The sequence below is a fragment of the Physella acuta genome, unplaced genomic scaffold (genome assembly GCF_028476545.2).
Source record: "Physella acuta isolate Inbredline_101_S28 unplaced genomic scaffold, ASM2847654v3 ptg000426l, whole genome shotgun sequence".
NCBI classification, from domain to species: domain Eukaryota; kingdom Metazoa; phylum Mollusca; class Gastropoda; family Physidae; genus Physella; species Physella acuta.
Genome location: NW_026731945.1, coordinates 307,176 through 327,755, shown reverse-complemented (window position 1 = coordinate 327,755; position 20,580 = coordinate 307,176). Strand labels below are relative to the sequence as shown.

At 33.0% G+C, this 20,580-nt stretch overlaps 1 protein-coding gene across 1 annotated transcript; it reads right to left on the bottom strand.

The window, feature by feature from the left end:
• Positions 1–6,348: 6,348 nt before the first annotated feature.
• On the bottom strand, positions 6,349–10,865 carry LOC131942778 (kelch-like protein 8). Its single transcript, XM_059302705.1, has 2 exons — positions 10,784–10,865; positions 6,349–8,119 (listed from the first exon to the last, which is right to left on the bottom strand). The coding sequence occupies exon 2, from the start codon at positions 8,104–8,106 to the stop codon at positions 6,349–6,351; it is 1,758 nt and encodes a 585-aa protein (XP_059158688.1). The 5' UTR covers positions 8,107–8,119; positions 10,784–10,865.
• Positions 10,866–20,580: the final 9,715 nt, after the last annotated feature.

Genomic DNA, 20,580 nt, shown 5'->3' with positions numbered 1-20,580 from the left:
CTTTAAATCTTAAGCCTCAAAATGTTCATGGTCATAAAATGTTCTAATGAATTTTATTTCTAATAGATCTTTATTTGGAGTATTCACAAAAAAATAATTTTGTTAAAACGCAAAGCTAAATTATATATAACTATTTGGAGTTTTAAAATACAACTACAATGTACAAGATGTGACTATCAATACGTTGCCGATAGTCATTGGTCTTTAAAGATAAACATCTCAGTTATTCCTAAAAGAAAAAGCTAATATGCTGGTTCATCAAAATGGCTAGAACTGTCAAAGTTTGATTTTTTTATAACTCTTTATGCGTTTATGGAAAACAATAAACTATTGACTTTAAAGTCATTGAATGTGTGGGAAACTCCATTAGCAAAGTTCGTTTCTTATTTTAAAGAAAGTATAATTGCTTAAAAGGTTTTTTTTTAAAATAACAAAATAAATGCTATAAAATTAAAACCAAATATGTGTTCTCCGTTTATAAGATTTTGAACTGTATTTTTATGGTTAAATAAAGTCAACCAACTATATTTCCTATTTATGTACACAGCTTTACAGTTACCTAAGTAAAAATGTCTTTGGAAGTGTAGCTGGAACGAAATTTGACATTGCATCATCATTTCCCCAGTATGAAATAACTTTAAGATGTCCTGGAACAGTATTTTTCCTATTTGCATCTGGCGGATCTCTATCAGGATTATTTCCGAAAATAATCAACTTCTCGTTGTATGATAAAGCACCATATTGTTTTCTTTGGCGATTCCATAGCTTAAAAACAAATTTTACTTCAATTCTTTTTATTGACGATGCTTTCAAAATAACCCACAAAGAGCCATTTGTCTGTAAGATGTAGCTGTGTTTGTCGTTCTTGAAAGTGGTCAGCTGGTCTGCTGGTCCATCCAAATCGGTTAGCTTGGTACAAACGTCACAAGGAAACTCGTAATTGTGAACAACTGTATTCTCAATGTTGTTATGAGTTTCAGATGAGAAAATAAGAATGGAGTTTTCAAAGACAGTTGCGTATTTTATATCTAATTGCGTTGGAATTTCTCTGAATTTTTTAAAATCCAAACTCCTTGGGTTTATAAGATAAATTACATTATCACTTTTGTCTAAGATGTAAATAAACTGCCCATGAGAAACAAGTAACACATTGTTACAGGGCAGATTCAAAACTTTTTTCCAGCCGTTCTCAGAGAAGACAAATAATTTATATTGCTGCGTGTTTGGCATGTTAAGAGGTTTTCCTATTGCGTACAAGTCTGTATCAAACGTCACAAGCTGAATATTTTTTTTTAAACCATCACATATTGGCAAAGGGAACCAAGTCTCATCGCTAGCACGTATTGCTCTAAACTGTCCATCTGTTCTTGCATAAGCCCCAACGTGAGTAAAGCTACTACAAGATCTGTGCATAGCAGCTGATGGCCACTGGCCGTCTCTTGAAGGTTGGGCTTGGTACGATAAAGCGCTGACAATTATATCTCTAAAGTCTTTATTTTCAGAACACATTTTAAGATGATAAACTCGTGTTAAAACCGCAGGAGTAACTAGATATGTCCTCACCAGACTCAGTAATTCTGTCATTTTATCTTTTCTAGACAAATGCTCGGTTAATGCAACATTAAGCGATTTATCAGAAGGTACTTTTTCCAATTCACTGCCATATTTTTCTTTGTTGACTAATATGTTTGTGTTAATAATATCTGTGTTAGCATTATTTGGAGCATAGCAGTCGACCCATCTTATCACTGATTCTAACACGATATCTTCATTACTGACACGAAGATCCTGGCTTTTTATCAATTCCCGAACTTCGTTGAAAGGCAGTTGTAGATATATTGCTGAAATACTAATTTTTTCAAAGTTTCTCAACATGAAGCTTTGAAGTTTATCTAGAACAAAAGTTGAGCCTAAAAGTTTAGCTGTTACATAAATGTTTTCCCAGTTATCAATTGTAATAGAGTTATTTGCAAATATTTCGCACATTTTTACCATAAAATTAATCTGCAACATGTGCACAGCCCTCCAAACTTGAATGAAATTATCCAACGTTAGAACATTGACACCTGTGTAAAGTGTTTTCAGAATCAACTGAAATATTTCATAGGAAACATCTCTTAACACAACGCAGTTTTCTGTAACCTCCCTCATTCCTGATCGAAACAACGCTTGGAAAAATTCAGAGCAGGCCGCAAGAACGAGCTTATGACATGTGATTGTGTCATTGTGTATCTTGATTGTAAAGTCGAGAAACATTTTGTCTGTCCACACAATCCCGAGACATTTCACGACCTCTGTGCAGATTTCAGTCGAGTTCATGTTGTAGGCAGATCTGTGAAGTAGTTTTAAAAAAAAATTAACCCTTATACAAACGCACACGCACACGAACACATACACACATAAAGAACGAGCTTATGACAAGTTATCGTGTCATCTTGTATCTTTATTGTAAAGTTGAGAAACATTTTGTCAATCTACATGCTTCCCAGGCATTTCGTAATCTCAGAAAACTTTTTTCAAGAGTGGTCATGTGTGTGTGTGTGTGTGTATTTAACATATGTACTAGTAGAGTTGAGTATAGTTGAAATGTAGTAGAATATAGTACAATACAGTGGAATAATGTAATACAATATAGTATAATTTATTCGTAATGAGTAGAATAGAACAAAATAAAGTAGAATGTATAATAGAAGAACACGTTCAGAATGTAGTATATCATGAGGAGTGCAGTAGAAATATGTATAATATTAGTCCTATAGTCAAGACACAACATGCCTATCAACTGTCGTTTCCAATGGTAACGTACCAAATAATGTATTCATAACATATTTACACGTGTAGTAGTAATACATTATTCTTAAAACATTTGATTTCACTTACCTTTATAAATCCTAATGAATCTGTTCCTAGAAACCAGCGTGACGAAATATTTCATTTTAGATCATACGTTTTTAAAATAAGTCCTTTAATGTAAAGAATGCCGGCACTATGTTTCTTGGATCTTAGTTGTCTGGGCGCGGGTTTGTCCACAATATAGCCCACGGACGAGCTGTGTGAACAAACCTTGAGTGTACGTTAATCACACTACGTATTCGTGTGAGAGAACATCCCTCAGCGAGTGACCTGGTGTCAGGGGTATCGTTGGGGCTCTTGAGAGCAAACTAAACCGTAGAAAATTATTTCAATCGGTCCTGAACTTTACACTGGATCCTTCGGTAGTAAGCAATGCTTGTTTGTTCATGTGCATTGTATTCTACATTACACACACTTACGACATAAATGAACCATTACTATTCTTACATTTATTGTTTAAAATATTCAAATGTATCTACTAGAATAATTTGCAAGCTATGGCCGTATATCATTTCTTCAAACGATCTAAATAGTAAAAATTAGTATTACCATACATAAGGTATCAAAGATAAAGATGATTCAGTTATAATGTTTAGCCTACGGGTAAATTATATTTAATATTAATCTTTACACCAAGTCAAGCAGAATTATGAAAACCGAACCAATAAGACTTAAAGTAAAACTATCAAACTATGTAGGTCTAAAATGTGCCAATTTTGCGGAAAGCGCTTAACGATAAGCAAACAAATCAACAGCTAATCCGCAGAACACGTTACATTGATCATAATATGCTCAGTCATATTGTTTTTGCGCTTTATATAATCGACTTACCTTTTTAAAATAATTATTATTAGTACATAGACTACAAGGTTTGAAGCAAAGGTTGTTTACAATGTTGACACCCCATAGACGCACCTCGTTGGTGCGAAAACATAAATTTCTACTTCCAAACTCTTTCAGTGCGCAAGAATTCAGTTACATCGATAAAACTTTAACATCGATAGGTCTATGGTTGTGTTCAATAATGACACGTGAACTATCATATTGATGCCGAGGTATATATCTAATAGATGCATTGTTTTAATGTTTTTATTGTGCTTAGCATATAGTTGCAGCCTATAACTTTAAGACTTTCGAATATGGATATGAAGAAGAATATTTATATGCAATACAGCTTTGGGAGTTTGAAATCACATGTATGAATATTCTAGATTTAAATACATGCATGATCTTGTTGTGCTTTGATTTAAAGTTATGACCACTAATAATTTTTACTTAGATTTGATTACTTCGGTGCTCTAATTATGCTGCAAGTGTACAATATTATCTTCATTGCGTTCCGAAATTAAAACTGAACAAGGAAGTAATCAATTGTTTCAATGAATGCAAATATCGGTTCCTAAATAGTTTAATCATTTACACATTCTGACACTTGTATATAATATGTACTTGTTAAATGTAGGTATAGAGTCTAGACCAAAGATCATTAACACGGTTCAAGTCTTCAATGAGTAATCGTTAAAACAATCTTTAAGTGATGACTGTGTAGGCTAAAGATACGTTTGTATTAACGAATGATTGGTTTGCAGTAATGCCTATATACTTTCTCGTATAATAAGTATAGAGAAAGTATTGTAGTCGTGCAAAAAAAAAAACAAATTCTCGACGTTTTATAGCTCCCTGAGTCGGAAACACATAGTTTTGCAATCTTGTCCTTATGTCTGTCTGTTTGTGTGTGTGTGTGTGTGTAAACTCGATAAATTGAGTACCGTTACAGCTAGGTTAATGAAGTTTCAAAAATAAGTATTTTATAAAAATCGAAGATATATATATTAAATTTTGAGCGATTTCCAATAACCGGAAGTGGAACTTTTTGTACTTTGAATTTTTCAAAAGCCTTTAACTTGAGTACTAATTCAGATATATAAATGAATTTTCATATTTAAGTAAAAGATCTAATTCTCTGCCTTCTGTTAAATTTTGAGTGATTTCCGTTTACCGGAAGTAGTAATTTACGCTATTTCTGATTTCTCAAAAAACGCATGTGAATTTATAAAGTACTAATAATAATCCGCACAAAATCTGCACATTTTGTTAGGAGATCACTTGGTGTGCAATTATTTTTCTACGAGATTCAATTCTATTTTTAAAAGTTTAAGTATTTAAATTAAATAAAAAACATATCTATATCCCGAGTTGCCATCCCCTGTTGTTTTACTTAAGGATATTCGAGAAAGTTAAGTAGAGATCACTCCCGGTTTATTATAATTATCCACGCTTCACTTCCAATGTTTTCTCACAAATGTGTTTATAGCATTGGTATAATATGTGGTCTAAGTATTTATAAATTGGGCTGCTGTATTTGGTGATAAAACTTGTGCTAACTAAATTTCAAACTATTCCATCTAAATTGGAATTTTATAATAAATGTATACAACTTCAAAATGAGAAAAAATAACTACTCAAAACAATCTATTTATATTTTATTATCGTGTAAATAAGCATATAATAAAAGTAATTTTAAGTAAATATTTGACAATCCATATTTACAACTTCACAACTCCAGCTCAGTCTATTATATTTCGAGCTAGTTTTTAATCGTTCATTATCTTCTTTGTAATCTTAAAAACATGTCGATTTTGATAAAAAAGTATAGTGTTTTAAAATACATCATGTTATTTATAAATTGAATTTGTTCCATGTGTATATTGTGTATATGCAAATAAATAGTATGAAACGAAGAAATCCCAAAATTTATATATGCCAACAAATAGTATAAAACTATAAAAGCCCTAAGAATATATTCTGTAAACACTACACATTGTTCGGCAATGGATTTAAATAACCGAACATACAAGGCTGCTTCAGATCTGACGCAGAATCACGGTATTGTATGGTTGACGTAACCCTAACCCTAGTAACGGCCATTAAAAAACAGTTGAAATACTTTAAATCTTAAGTCTCAAAATGTTCATGGTTATGACATGTTTTAATGAATTTTATTTCTAATAGATCATTATTTGGAGTATTCACAAAATATAAATTTTGTTAAAACGCAAAGCTAAATTATATATAACTATTTGGAGTTGCACATTTTAAAATACAACTACAATGTACAAGATGTGACTATCAATAGGTTGCCGTTTGTCAATGGTCTTCAAAGATAAACATATCCGTTATTCCTAAAAAAAGCTCATGTTCTGGTTCATCAAAACGGCTAGAACTGGTCAAAGTTTGATTTTTTTTAATAACTCTTTATGCGTTTCTGGTAAAACAATAAACTATTGACTTTAAAGTCGATAAATGTGTGGGAAACTCTATAACATTAGGAAAGTTCGTTTCTTGTTTTAAAGAAAGTATATTTGCTTAAAAAGGTTTTTTTTTAAAATAACAAAATAAATGCTATAAAAAAAATGTGTTCTCCGTTAGTAAGTATTTTTATGGTTAAATAAAGTCAACCAACTATATTTCTTATTTATGTACACAGCTTTACAGTTACCTAAGTAAAAATGTCTTTGGAAGTGTAGCTGGAACGAAATTTGACATTGCATCATCATTTCCCCAGTATGAAATATCTTTAAGATGTCCTGGAACAGTATTTTTCCTATTTGCATCTGGCGGGTCGCTTTTAAGACTATTTCCGAAAATAATCAACTTCTCGTTGTAGGTTAAAGCACCATATTGTTTTCTTTGGCCATTCCATAGCTTAGAAACACATTTTATCTCAATTCTTTTTAATGACGATGCATTCAAAATAACCCACAAAGAGCCATTTGTCTGTAATATGTAGCTGTGTTTGTCGTTCTTGAAAGTGGTAAGCTGGTCTGCTGGTCCATCCAAATCGGTTAGCTTGGTACAAACGGCTGACGAAAACTCGTAATTGTGAACAACTGTATTCTCAATGTTGTTATGAGTTTCAGATGAGAAAATAAGAATGGAGTTTTCAAAGATAGTTGCGTATTTTATATCTAATTGCGTTGGAATTTCTCTGAATTTTTTAAAATCCAAATTCCTTGGGTTTATAAGATAAATTACATTATCACTTTTGTCTAAGATGTAAATAAACTGTCTATGAGAAACAAGTAACAAAAAATTGTTACCGGGCAGATTCAAAACTTCTTTCCAGCCGTTCCCAGAGAGGACAAACAATTTATACTGCTGCGTGTTTGGCATGTTAAGAGGTTTTCCTATTGCGTATAAGTCTGAGTCAAACGTGACAAGCTGAATACTTTCTTTTAAACCATCACAAGTTGGCAAGTCGAACCAAGTCTCATCACTAGCAAGTATTGCTCTAAACTGTCCATCCCTTTTTGCATAAACCCCAACGTGTGTAAAGCTACTACAAGATCTGTGCATAGCCGCTGATGGCCATTGGCCGTCTCTTGAAGGTTGGGCTTGGTACGATAAAGCGCTGACAATTATATCTCTAAAGTCTTTGTTTTCAGTACAACGTTTAAGATGATAAACTCGCGTCAACACCTCTGGACTAACTAAATATGTCCTTACTAGACTCACTAAATCTACCAGCTCATTTTTTCTAGATAAATGATCGGTTACTGCAACATTAAGCAAGTTTTCTGAAAGTACTTTTTCCAATGCAATGCCATCTTTTTCTATTACGTTTGTAATTTTAATATCTGTGTTAGCATTATTTGGAGCATAGCAGTCGACCCATCGTATCACTGATTCTAACACAATATCTTCACTACTGACACAAAGATCCTGGCTTTTTATCAAATCACGAACTTCATTGGGAGTCAGTTGTAGATATGTTGATGAAAGACTTATTTGATCAAAGTTTTGTAACATGAAGCTATGAAGTTTATCTAGAACAAACGTCGAGGCTAAAAGTTTAGCTATTACATAAATGTTTTCCCAGTTGTCTATTGTAATAGACTTAGCTGCAAATCTTTCACACATTTTTACCATAAAATTAATCTGCAACATGTGCACAGCCCTCCAAACGTGGATGAAATTATCCAACGTTAAAACATTGACACCTGTGTAAAGTGTTTTCAGAATCAACTGAAATATTTCATAGGAAACATCTTTTAACACAACGCAGTTTTCTGTAACCTCCCTCATTCCTGATCGAAACAACGCTTGGAAAAATTCAGAGCAGGCAGCAAGAACGAGCTTATGACATGTGATTGTGTCATCTTGTATCTTGATTGTAAAGTCGAGAAACATTTTGTCTGTCCACACAATCCCGAGACATTTCACGATCTCGGTGCAGGTTTCAGGTGAGGTCATGTTGTAGGAAGATCTGTAATGTAGATAAAAATAACCAATAAGCTTTATACAAACACACACGCACACGAATACATACACACACATATATATGTATATATATTGACATATATATATATATATATATATATATATATATATATATATATATATATATATACATATATATATATATATATATATATATATATATATATATATATATATATATATATATATATATATATTCAGGTCAACTAAAAACATCCAATACACTATTAAAATTTTGCTGTGAGATATTTTGTCTGAGATATTTTGTTTGAGATCAATTGTCCATGGTATCATTTGTCCTGATATATTTTGTCCTGGTATCTTTTGTCCGTGAGATCATTTGTCCTTCAGAACATTTGTCCTGAGATCATTTGACCTGAGATCATTTGTCCGTGAGATATTTTGTCTGAGATATTTTGTCTGAGATATTTTGTCTGAGATCATTTGTCCTGAGATCATTTGTCATGGAACCATATATATATATATATATATATATATATATATATATATATATATATATATATATATATATATATATATATATATATATATATATATATATATATATATATACAACACAGTGTTAAGTTTTCAAAGACATGCACACAACTATATATATACATATAAATAGATATATAAAATTATATATATATATATATATATATATATATACATATACATATATATATATATATATATATATATATATATATATATATATATATATATATATATATAATTATCTAAGTGGGGTCCTTGCGGGAACCACCACCACGTAAGCAAGCATAGCCTTCACTCCCTCTCTAGGCATAACGCTACCACCCCCAACCCCCCCCCCCCCCCAGTCTGGTTCACACCAAATGTTTATAATCGTAGAGCCCGGTCGAATTTAGGCAGCTAATTTAGTTTTTAAACGATTTGAAACAAACTTAGGGGAAGTAACTAAGAGGAGGCTGTTTTAACGGGTGTAGGTGTGGGGGAAGTGAGGTTGGGAGTTATCGTCCTTCACGAGCTACTGATATTGTTTTAAAGCAAATATTTTCAATTGCAGCATAGGTAGTGTCGAATTTACAAATTATTAATTACTGAAAAGTTGAAAATAAAACAACTAAATAGGGACGTATGGTACGCCGGGGGTTGGCTCGTTTGATTATACATTCCTAGCATTATAGACCATGAGCATAAATAATGTAGACACGTTCAAGAGCTTCCAGTTGCTCACCCAAAAGTCTCGAGTTCGGACATTACACACATTTAGAATTTGTACAATCATTTCATAATACTCTATGCATTGGTACGTAGTGTGTTAGTCACTATTTGACCCTATAAAAAGCAAATTAAAGGTTTCCGTATACCCTACTATGATGTTAAAAAAGTAAAGTTCCCCTTCCAAAACGTGGGGCAATGGAAGTAGAGTGCACTTTTTTATGTGCCCTTGGCATACGAAGAGATATTATGGTCAGTACTATGCCAAGTCGCCTTTACTTTCCCTAACGTGAGTTAGGTTCCCATCAGAGCTTGCTGGTTAGCAGTCCAGTTCTCAACCGCTAGGCCACTACGTCCCTTCACTATCATATTACTGTTATTTATATATCCAGGAAACTACACCATGTCACATGATATGGGACACAGGTAACATCGCTCAAAAAAGCATGAAAAAAAACAACTACGTCCACAGAGCCACAGCCCCACAGGGGCGGCAACTCAATGATTTAAAACTTCATATTTTTATCCCCCTTGGCTGGTAACCATATGTGTTACACTTTAATCAAATTATAGTAAAGAGAAGGCTACATTTTAAACATTAGTTATTTTGATCTTTATAGATGTGCTTCTATGCGATAAGCGCTTAACAATATTTATACACCAATGGACACAAGCGAGAAAAGTCTCAAAGGTATTTGAGAGGTGCATAAATTAATTTAAAAATCTTGCACGGCGTAGTTACAATTAATATGGTTATAAAATCCTGTCTGTCTGATTTTTTTCGGACTTTACTATACATTGGACGTATTTGATGTTTTTAATATTTTCGGTAAGTAAATAAAAATTAAAAAAAAAAGCAAAAACAATTTGGTTTTCACGTGTAATGGCGACATAAACAATGGCATCCTGCTATTGGATAGGCCGACATTAATTTTATTGTACACATTGTAAGCTAAAAATAGAAAACTAGGTCATGGGGTTTTAAATTTGCATTGTTATTTAAAAATTTGATCTGCAAAGTTTTGTAAACAAATAGTTATCGATCACTAAGTTACTGTACAGCCAATCAATATTTGTCTTACGAAAGTGAAACATCCAGTTATAACTCAGGCTTGATGAAAATAAATAGAAATGTAGCCTTAAACTCAACAAATTATTTTCAAGTTCTCTGGATTTACAACTTTTATAGCATTTATTCTAAAAATATAAAATTTCTAAATTAATTTTAGGCTTAAGTTGTTTTTTTTTTTTTTTTTTTTTTTTTTTACGGTCTAAATCTAAAAAGCACGTTTTCATTCCATGTCAACAACACTATGGATTGGAAGGAATCTTGTCAACTCGCTTGTCTCCATTAGATCTAGATCTATTATTTGAAACACATTATACTTATTTTATCCGTACACTGATAATGATTTTGCGTGTAATAGATTTTACACAGATCTACCTTATTTAATATTTAGAACTATAAAAGATTTCTAATGCCGTAGATTCAAAACATGCACGGTCGAAAGGAAAAGTTAGTAAACAATGTTGACATTGAATAGTCGCATCTGATTGGTGCGAGAAAATAGCTTTAATTTGTTAAAATTTTTAGTGCGCAAAAGATGGTGTGCAGTCAAATTTATCAGAGATCTATTAAATAATGATACGCCGGAAAACATATACACATGCATATATTATCTAACTTACATTATAACTCTCCTCCCCATCACACGCCCACTAAAAAATGAAATTTTCCTATTCCCCAACACGGACAATACTCTATGCGACAGTATAGTTTTCTCCTTTCTCGTATACAGAGTATTGAGATGGTAAAGATTCTTATGGAAAACGTTTCGCATACGAGGGATTATCAAACAATTATAGTCACGCAACTTATAATACTAAACAACCACTAACGGGTTTCAAAACAAGACAGAAGGAAATTAAGGCTCTTTAAACTTAATTTATTTAATACCAGATGCACTCAGTGGCGTTGCTAGGTCGGGTGTCACCCGGTGCGGCACTTTACGGTGTCACCCCTCCCCAACCTCGCCCCAGACGTAGATTGACGTGTCAATTGTTAAAATTCTTAAGAAACTTTTTTTCCCTCAGGAATATTTTAGTTGGTGTCACCCCCCCTCCACCGATGACAGCTTTAAACTGTTCCCAGATAATACTAACGATCTTCATATATAGTCGGTTATATATACAGCTTGATGGAGTATTGTTTTCTATATCGTTTGCAGGTTTGCATCATGGTGTGCCCCCCCCCCCCACCCACACACACTTTTAACGGGATTTGTCAATTGTGCTTTTAAAAAAGACTTTTTAACTCTAATTAATCATCTTTTTAACTGGAATGATCGTTGTTCTATATATATTTAGCTATTTTTTCCCTTGTGTCACTCCCCTAAATGGTATCACACGGTGCGGTCCGCATCCTCGCTAACACAGTCTATTCAAACACTAAATGCAAATGATAATACGAAAACTAAGAAATTACGAAACAAGTCTACACTGATTCTGGATTAGATCTAAACGAAACTGAGGCAATCACACATGTTCTAACACACCTTATATATACCCTTACATAAAACAGGTCCAACACGGTTGTCACAACTCAGAGCACGAGGATTGAACAGGGACGAACGGTAGAGGGTACAAAGTACAAACAACATTCACCAGCATTCCTCCCCCTTCACTCGTTTACTACACAGCACAAGTAGGTGTAAATTATATGTATATAATGGATTAAAATAACGGAAGATACGAGGCTCCTCCAAATCTGACGCAATAACACAAGTATTGTATGGTTGTCGTAACTCTAACCTTAACCCTCGTAACGGTCATTAACATACAGCTGAAAAACTTTAAATCTTAAGCCTCAAAATTTTTATTTGGTTAAAAATAGTCAGGAAATGTTTGAATGAATTTTGTCTTTAATAGATCTTTATTTGGAGTTTTTACAAAATATTAAATTTGTTAAAACACAAAGCGAAATATAATACTATTTTGAGTTAGCACATTTTAAAATACAACTACAATGCACAAGATGTGACTATCAATAAGTTACCGTTTCTCGTTGGTCTTTAAAGATAGAAATCTTCGTTGTTCCTAATAGAAAAAGCTATTGTGCTGGTTCATCAAAATAGCTATAACTGGTCATATAACTCTTTATTCGTTTCTGGTAAAACTATTGACTTTAAAGTCATTAAAATAGTGGGAAACTCTACAACATTAGCAACGTTCTTTTCTTTTTTTAAAGAAAGTATATTTGCTTAAAAAGTATTTTGAAACATCACAAAATAAATGCTATAAAAAAGAAACAAATAAGTGTTCTCCGTTTATAAGGTTTAGAACTGTATTTTTATGGTTAAATAAAGTCAACCAAATATCTATCCTATTCGATGTACACAGCTTTACAGTTACCTAAGTAAAAATGTCTTTGGAAGTGTAGCTGGAACGAAATTTGACATTGCATCATCATTTCCCCAGTATGAAATAACTTTAAGATGTCCTGGAACAGTATTTTTCCTATTTGCATCTGGCGGATCTCTATCAGGATTATTTCCGAAAATAATCAACTTCTCGTTGTATGATAAAGCACCATATTGTTTTCTTTGGCAATTCCATAGCTTAAAAACAAATTTTACTTCAATTCTTTTTATTGACGATGCTTTCAAAATAACCCACAAAGAGCCATTTGTCTGTAAGATGTAGCTGTGTTTGTCGTTCTTGAAAGTGGTCAGCTGGTCTGCTGGTCCATCCAAATCGGTTAGCTTGGTACAAACGTCACAAGGAAACTCGTAATTGTGAACAACTGTATTCTCAATGTTGTTATGAGTTTCAGATGAGAAAATAAGAATGGAGTTTTCAAAGACAGTTGCGTATTTTATATCTAATTGCGTTGGAATTTCTCTGAATTTTTTAAAATCCAAACTCCTTGGGTTTATAAGATAAATTACATTATCACTTTTGTCTAAGATGTAAATAAACTGCCCATGAGAAACAAGTAACACATTGTTACAGGGCAGATTCAAAACTTTTTTCCAGCCGTTCTCAGAGAGGACAAATAATTTATATTGCTGCGTGTTTGGCATGTTAAGAGGTTTTCCTATTGCGTACAAGTCTGTATCAAACGTCACAAGCTGAATTTTTTTTTTAAACCATCACAAGTTGGCAAATCGAACCAAGTCTCATCACTAGCATGTATTGCTCTAAACTGTCCATCTCTTCTTGCATAAACCCCAACGTGTGTAAAGCTACTACACGATCTATGCACAGCCGCTGATGGCCACTGGCCGTCTCTTGAAGGTTGGGCTTGGTACGACAAAGCGCTGACGATTATATCTCTAAAGTTTTTGTTTTCAGAACACATTTTAAGATAATAAACTTGTGTTAACACCTCTGGACTAACTAGATATGTCCTCACCAGACTGAGTAATTCTGTCATTTTATCTTTTCTAGATAAACGCTCGGTTAATGCAACATTAAGCGAGTTATCAGAAGGTACTTTTTCCAATTCATTGCCATCTTTTTCTGTGTTGACTATTTTGTTTGTGTTTTGAATATCTGTGTTAGTATTATATGGAGCATAGCAATCGACCCATCGTATCACTGATTCCAACACAATATCTTCACTACTGACACAAAGATTCTGGCTTTTTATCAAATTACGAACTTCATTGGAAGACAGTTGTAGATATGTTGATGAAAGACTTATTTGATCAAAGTTTCTTAACATGAAGCAATGTAACTCATCTAGAACAATAGTTGAGCCAACAAGTTTAGCTGTTACGTAAATGTTTTCCCAGTTCTCCATCGTAATAGACTCAGCTGCAAATATTTCACATATTTTTACCATAAAATTAATCTGCAACATGTGCACAGCCCTCCAGAGGTGAATTAAATTATCCAACGTTAAAACATTGACACCTGTGTAAAGTGTTTTTAGAATCAGCTGAAATATTTCATAGGAAACATCTTTTAACTCAATCCAGTTTTCTGTGATCTCCCTCATTCCTGATCGAAACAACGCTTGGAAAAATTCAGAGCAGGCCGCAAGAACGAGCTTATGACAAGTGATTGTGTCATCTTTTATCTTGATTGTAAAGTCTAGAAACTTTTTGTCTGTCCACATAATCCCGAGACATTTCACGATCTCTGTGCAGATTTCAGGTGAGTTCATGTTGTAGGAAGATCTGTAATGTAGATAAAAAAAACAATAAGCTTTATACAAATACACGCACACGAATACATACACACACATATATATGTATATATATTTACATATATATATATATATATATATATATATATATATATATATATATATATATATATATATATATATATATATATATATATATATATTGATATGTATATATACAACACAATGTTATGTTTTCAAAGACAGGCACACATATACATATATATATATATATATATATATATATATATATATATATATATATATATATATATATATATATATATATATATATATATATATATTATATATATATATATATATATATATATATATATATATATATATATATATACATATATATATATATATATATATATATATATATATATATAATTATCTACGTGGGGACCTTGCGGGAACCACCACCACGTAAGCGAGCATAGCCTTCCTTCCCTCTCCAGGCGGAACGCTACCACCACCACCAGCCTGGTGAAGTCTGGTTCACACCAAATGTTTACAATCGTAGAGCCCGGTCGAATTAGTGACGTGTATTAGAGGCAGATTATTTATTTTTAAACGATTTGCAACTTAGAGAAGGTAATTTAGAGGAGGCTGTTTTAACGGGGGTGGGTGGTGTAGGGGTGGGGGAAGTGAGGTTGGGAGTTATTGCGACGTATAGTACGCCGGGAGTTGGCTCGTTTAATTATGCATTTCTAGCATAAAAGACCATGAGCGTACACAATGTAGACAAGTTCAAGAGCTTCCAGTTGCTCACGCAAAAGTCTCGAGTTCGGACATTACACACATTTAGAATTTGTACAATCATTTCATAATACTCTATGCATCGGTACGTAGTGTGTTAATCACTATTTGACCCGATATAAAGCAACTTAACGGTTCCCGTATACCCTACTATGTTGTTAAAAAAAGTAAAGTTCTCCTTCCAAAACATGGGGCAATAGAAGTAGAGTGCACTTTTTTATGTGACCTTGGCATACGAAGAGATAATATGGTCAGTACTATGCCTAGTCGCACTTACATTCCCTAACGTGAGTTAGGTTCCCATCAGAGCTTGCTGGTTAGCAGTCCAGCTCTCTACCGCTAGGCCACTCCGTCCCTTCACTATCATGTTATTGTTATTTATATATCCAGGAAACTACACCCACATCCCTGCTCCTTCAACGACAAAACTTGAAGCTACCCAGATATATTTTAAAATTCATTATTGGAATCAATTTAGTAGAATTTTCTTGCCTTATATTCAAGACAACAAATTGCAAAGCCTTATGTTCATATAAAAGAATATTTTTTTCTCCGTGGCATTATCTCATGCTTCGAAACAATCGAACTATCAGAATGTATCAAGGATAAAATAATTATAATTACAGTAGTTACCGACCACCTAATACTAGATCTGAATTAAATATTAAGCTTTACTCAAATTATAGTTAAGAGAAGTCTAAAGTTTAAACATTAGTTATTTGATCTTTATAGATGTGCTTTTTTGCAATAAGCACTTAACAATATTTATACACTAATTATTATATTCTAAATGAAACACATTATACTTATTTAATCCTTGCACTGATAATGTTTTTGTGTGTAATAGATTTTACATACGTTCTATAATATTTAGATCTATAAACGATTTCTAATGTCTTAGATTCAAAACATGCAAGGTCGAAAGCAAAAGTTAGTAAACAATGTTTATTGGTGCGAGAAAATAGGTTTTATTTCTAAACATTTTTATTGCGCTAAAGATGGTGTGCAGTCAAATTTTTAAGTGTTCTATTAAATAATGATACGCCGGCAAACGTATACACATGCATATATTACCTCACTTACATTATAACTCTCCTCCCCCATCCCACACCCACTGCAAACGAAATTTTCCCATTCCCCAACGCGGACAATACACTATGTGTCGGTATAGCTTTTCCTCTCTCGTATACAGAGTATTAAGATGGTAAAGATTCTTATGAAAAACATTTCGCATACGAGGGATTATCAACAATTATAGTCACGCAACTTATAATACTTAACACCCACTAACGGGTTTCAAAACAAGACAGAAGGAAACAAAGGCTCACCAAAACTTAATTTATTTAATACTAGATACACTCGGTGGCGTCGCTAGGTCCGGTGTCACCCAGTGTGGCAACTAACGGTGTCACCCCTCCCCACCTTCGCCCCAGACGTAGATTGACTTGTCAGTTATTACATTTCTCAAGAAACTTTTTTTTCCTCAGGCATATTTTAGTTGGTGTCACCCCCGCCTTCACCGATGACAGCTATAAACTGTGTCCAGATAATACTAACGATCTTGATATATAGTCGGTTATATATACAGCTCGATGGAGTATTGTTTTGTATATCGCTTGCAGGTTTGCATCATGGTGTCACCCCCCCCCCCCCCCCCCCCCCCCACAAACACATACATACTTTTAACGGGATTTATCAATTTTGCACTTTAAAAAAGACCTTTTAACTATAATTATCGTTGTTCTATATATATTTAGCTGTTTTTTCCCTTGTGTCACTCCCCTAAATGGTATCACACGGTGCGGTCCGCATCCTCACTAACACAGTCTATTCAAACACTAAATGCAAATGCTAGTACGAAAACTAAGAAACAGTTGCTAAAATTACGAAACAAACCTACCCTGATTCTGGATGAGATCTAAACAAAACTGAGGCAATCACACACGTTCTAACACACCTTATTTATACCCTTACAGAAAACACGAACAAAATGGTTGTCAGAACTCAGAGCACGAGGATTGAACATGGACGAACGGGAGAGGGTACAAAGTACAAACAACATTCACCACAATTCATATATATATATATATATATATATATATATATATATATATATATATATATATATATATATATATATATATATATATATATATATATACATATATATTTATGTATAGGCCTACTTAATTGTGTTGGAAGGAATCTATCACACGGAGACTATCACATGCATGAGTAATTCATACTTTGCTATTGTTTAAAAAACAAAACAAATGTAGATATTTTTTCTTTGGCAGTCTGCCTCTTTGTTTTAAGGCCCGTTTGATCCATGTCTTATTTGCATAAAGAATGCTTCACAAACACGCGTAAAGCAATACAGTTCTCACAATGAAAAACATGCCAGATTTATTAACACTCATTCACACTGTAGTCTTCGATGGACAATGACCAGGGTATAACGACCAATGCTCGCATTGACCAGCCAATGTACTAAAGCCGCTGATAAGTTTAAATTCTTCGGACAATGGCCAGGGGTTAATGGCCATTGCGTGCATTGGCCGGGGAATGTACGAAATACATTGTTAGTATCTTCTCCTTAATGATATTTTTTTGATGCTAGTGGTTGTTGCGATGTGAGATGCTGGTACAGGGCCAACGACACAAGATAAAGTAGTTTCACTTGAAACACAAAATCTTTCGATTAGTCTTGATTCTTAAGTGATTTTTGCAAACAGTTTGTATCTACCACAGTTGACTATGAAAGGATGCCTGCAATAGCTATAGCAGAACGATAGCTTGGAGATAACAATACTTGAATAGATCTAATATACATTCCTAACAGTTGTATATTTTTATATTATAAGAAATAAAATATCTTCTATGTGCGCATATAAAAAAGTTTGCTATATAAACGTGTTTGTATTTTTTTATTTTCAAATGTAGATTTACAGCGATTTTGAAACTCCGCTACTTATTTTGTCATGATTATCAAAGCTTAACACCCATTGTTTTCTTACAAATGTGTTCATAGCATTGGAAGAACATATAGTCTAAGTATTGATAACTTGGGCTGCTGTATTTGATGATACAACTTGTGCTGACCAAGTTTCAAACTATTCCATCTAAATTGGGATTTTAAATTAAAAGTATACAATTTTAAAAGAAAAACTAGATGCTCAAAACAATCAATTGGTATTTTATTATCGTGTAAACAAGCATATACAAAGGGTAATTTCAAGTAAACATTTGACAATATTTGACTACATTAGCATTTTCACACCTCCCATTCACTCCCTTATAAATCAAGCTAGTTTTTAATCAATAAGTATCTTGTTTGTGTGCTGTCATAATCTGAAAACTTGTCAATTTTGTAATGTTAATAAAAAAGGAAGAATAGTATTTTAAAAGACATCATACCATTTATACATTAAATTCGTACTTGTGTATATGCAAATAAATAGTATAAATTATGAAATATCTTAATTAGTATATGCAAATAAATTGTATGAAAAAATGAAATCCCCAAATTAATATATCCTGTAAACGCTACACATTGTTCGGAAATGGATTGAAATAGTGGAAGATAAAAGGCTGCTCCAGATCTGACGCAGAAACACAGGTATTGTATGGTTGACGTAACTCTAACCATAACCCTCGTAACGGTGTTTAACATACAGTTGCAAAACTTTAAATCTTAAGCCTCAAAATTTTATATTTGGTTAAAAATAGTCATAAAATGTTTTAATGAATTTTGTCTTTAATAGATCTTTATTGGGAGTTTTTTATAAAATAATAAATTTGTTAAAACACAAAGCGAAATATAAAACTATTTTGAGTTAGCACATTTTAAAATACAACTACAATGCACAAGATGTGACTATCAATACTTTGCCGTTTGTCAATGGTTTTTAAAGATAAACATATCCGTTATTTTTAAAACAAAAGGCTAATGTGCTGGTTCATCTAAATGGTTAGAACTGACAAAGTTTTATTTTTTATAAATCCTTGTGCGTTTCTGGTAAAATAATAAACAATTGACTTTAAAATCATTGAATGTGTTGGAAACTCTATAACAATAGCCAAGTTCGTTTCTTATTTTAAAGAAAATGTATGTAATTAAAAAGTATAAAAAAGAAATAAAATAAATGCTAAAAAAGAGCACAAATAAAATATGTGTTCTCCATTTGTAAAATTTGGAACTGTAATTTTTATGGTTAAATAAAATCAACCAAATATCTATCTTATTTAATGGACACAGCTTTATAGTTATATTAATAAAGATGTCTTTGGAAGTGTAGCTGGAACGAAATTCGACAAAGCATTATCATGTCCCCAGTATGAAATAACTTTAAGATGTCCTGGAACAGTATTTTTTCTATTTGCATCTGGCGGATTTCTATCTGGGAGATTTCCGAAAATAATCAACTTCTCGTTGTAGGTTAAAGCACCGTATTGTTTTCTTTGGCAATCCCATAGTTTAGAAACAAATTTTATCTCAATTCTTTTTAATGGCGATGCATTCAAAATAACCCACAAAGAGCCATTTGTCTGTAAGATGTAGCTGTGTTTGTCGTTCTTGAAAGTATTCAGCTGGTCTGCTGGTCCATCCAAATCGGTTAGCTTGGTACAAACGTCACAAGGTAAGTCGTAATTGTGAACAACTGTATTCTCAATGTTGTTTTGGGTTTCAGAGGAGAAAATTAGAAGAGAGTTTTCAAAGATAGTTGCATTCTTTACATTTAATTGAGTTGGAAAATTTGTGAATTTTTTAAAATCCAAACTTCTTGGATTGATATGATAAATTACATTATCACTTTTGTCTAAGATGTAAATCAACTTCCCATGAGAAACAAGTAACACATTGTTACAGGGCAGATTCAAAATTTCTTTCCAGGCGTTCCCAGAGAGGACAAATAATTTATATTGCTGCGTGTTTGGCATGTTAAGAGGTTTACCTATTGCGTACAAGTCTGAGTCAAACGTGACTAGCTGAATACTTTCTTTTAAACCATCACAAGTTGGCAAAGCGAACCAAGTCTCATCGCTAGCACGTATTGCTCTAAACTGTCCATCTGTTCTTGCATAAACCCCAACGTGTGTAAAGCTACTACATGATCTGTGCACAGCCGCTGATGGCCACTGGCCGTCTCTTGAAGGTTGGGCTTGGTACGTTAAAGCGCTGACAATTATATCTCTGAAGTCTTTATTTTCAGAAAACATTTTAAGATGATAAACTCGTGATAAAAACGCAGGAGTAACAAGATATGTCCGAACCAGACTCACTA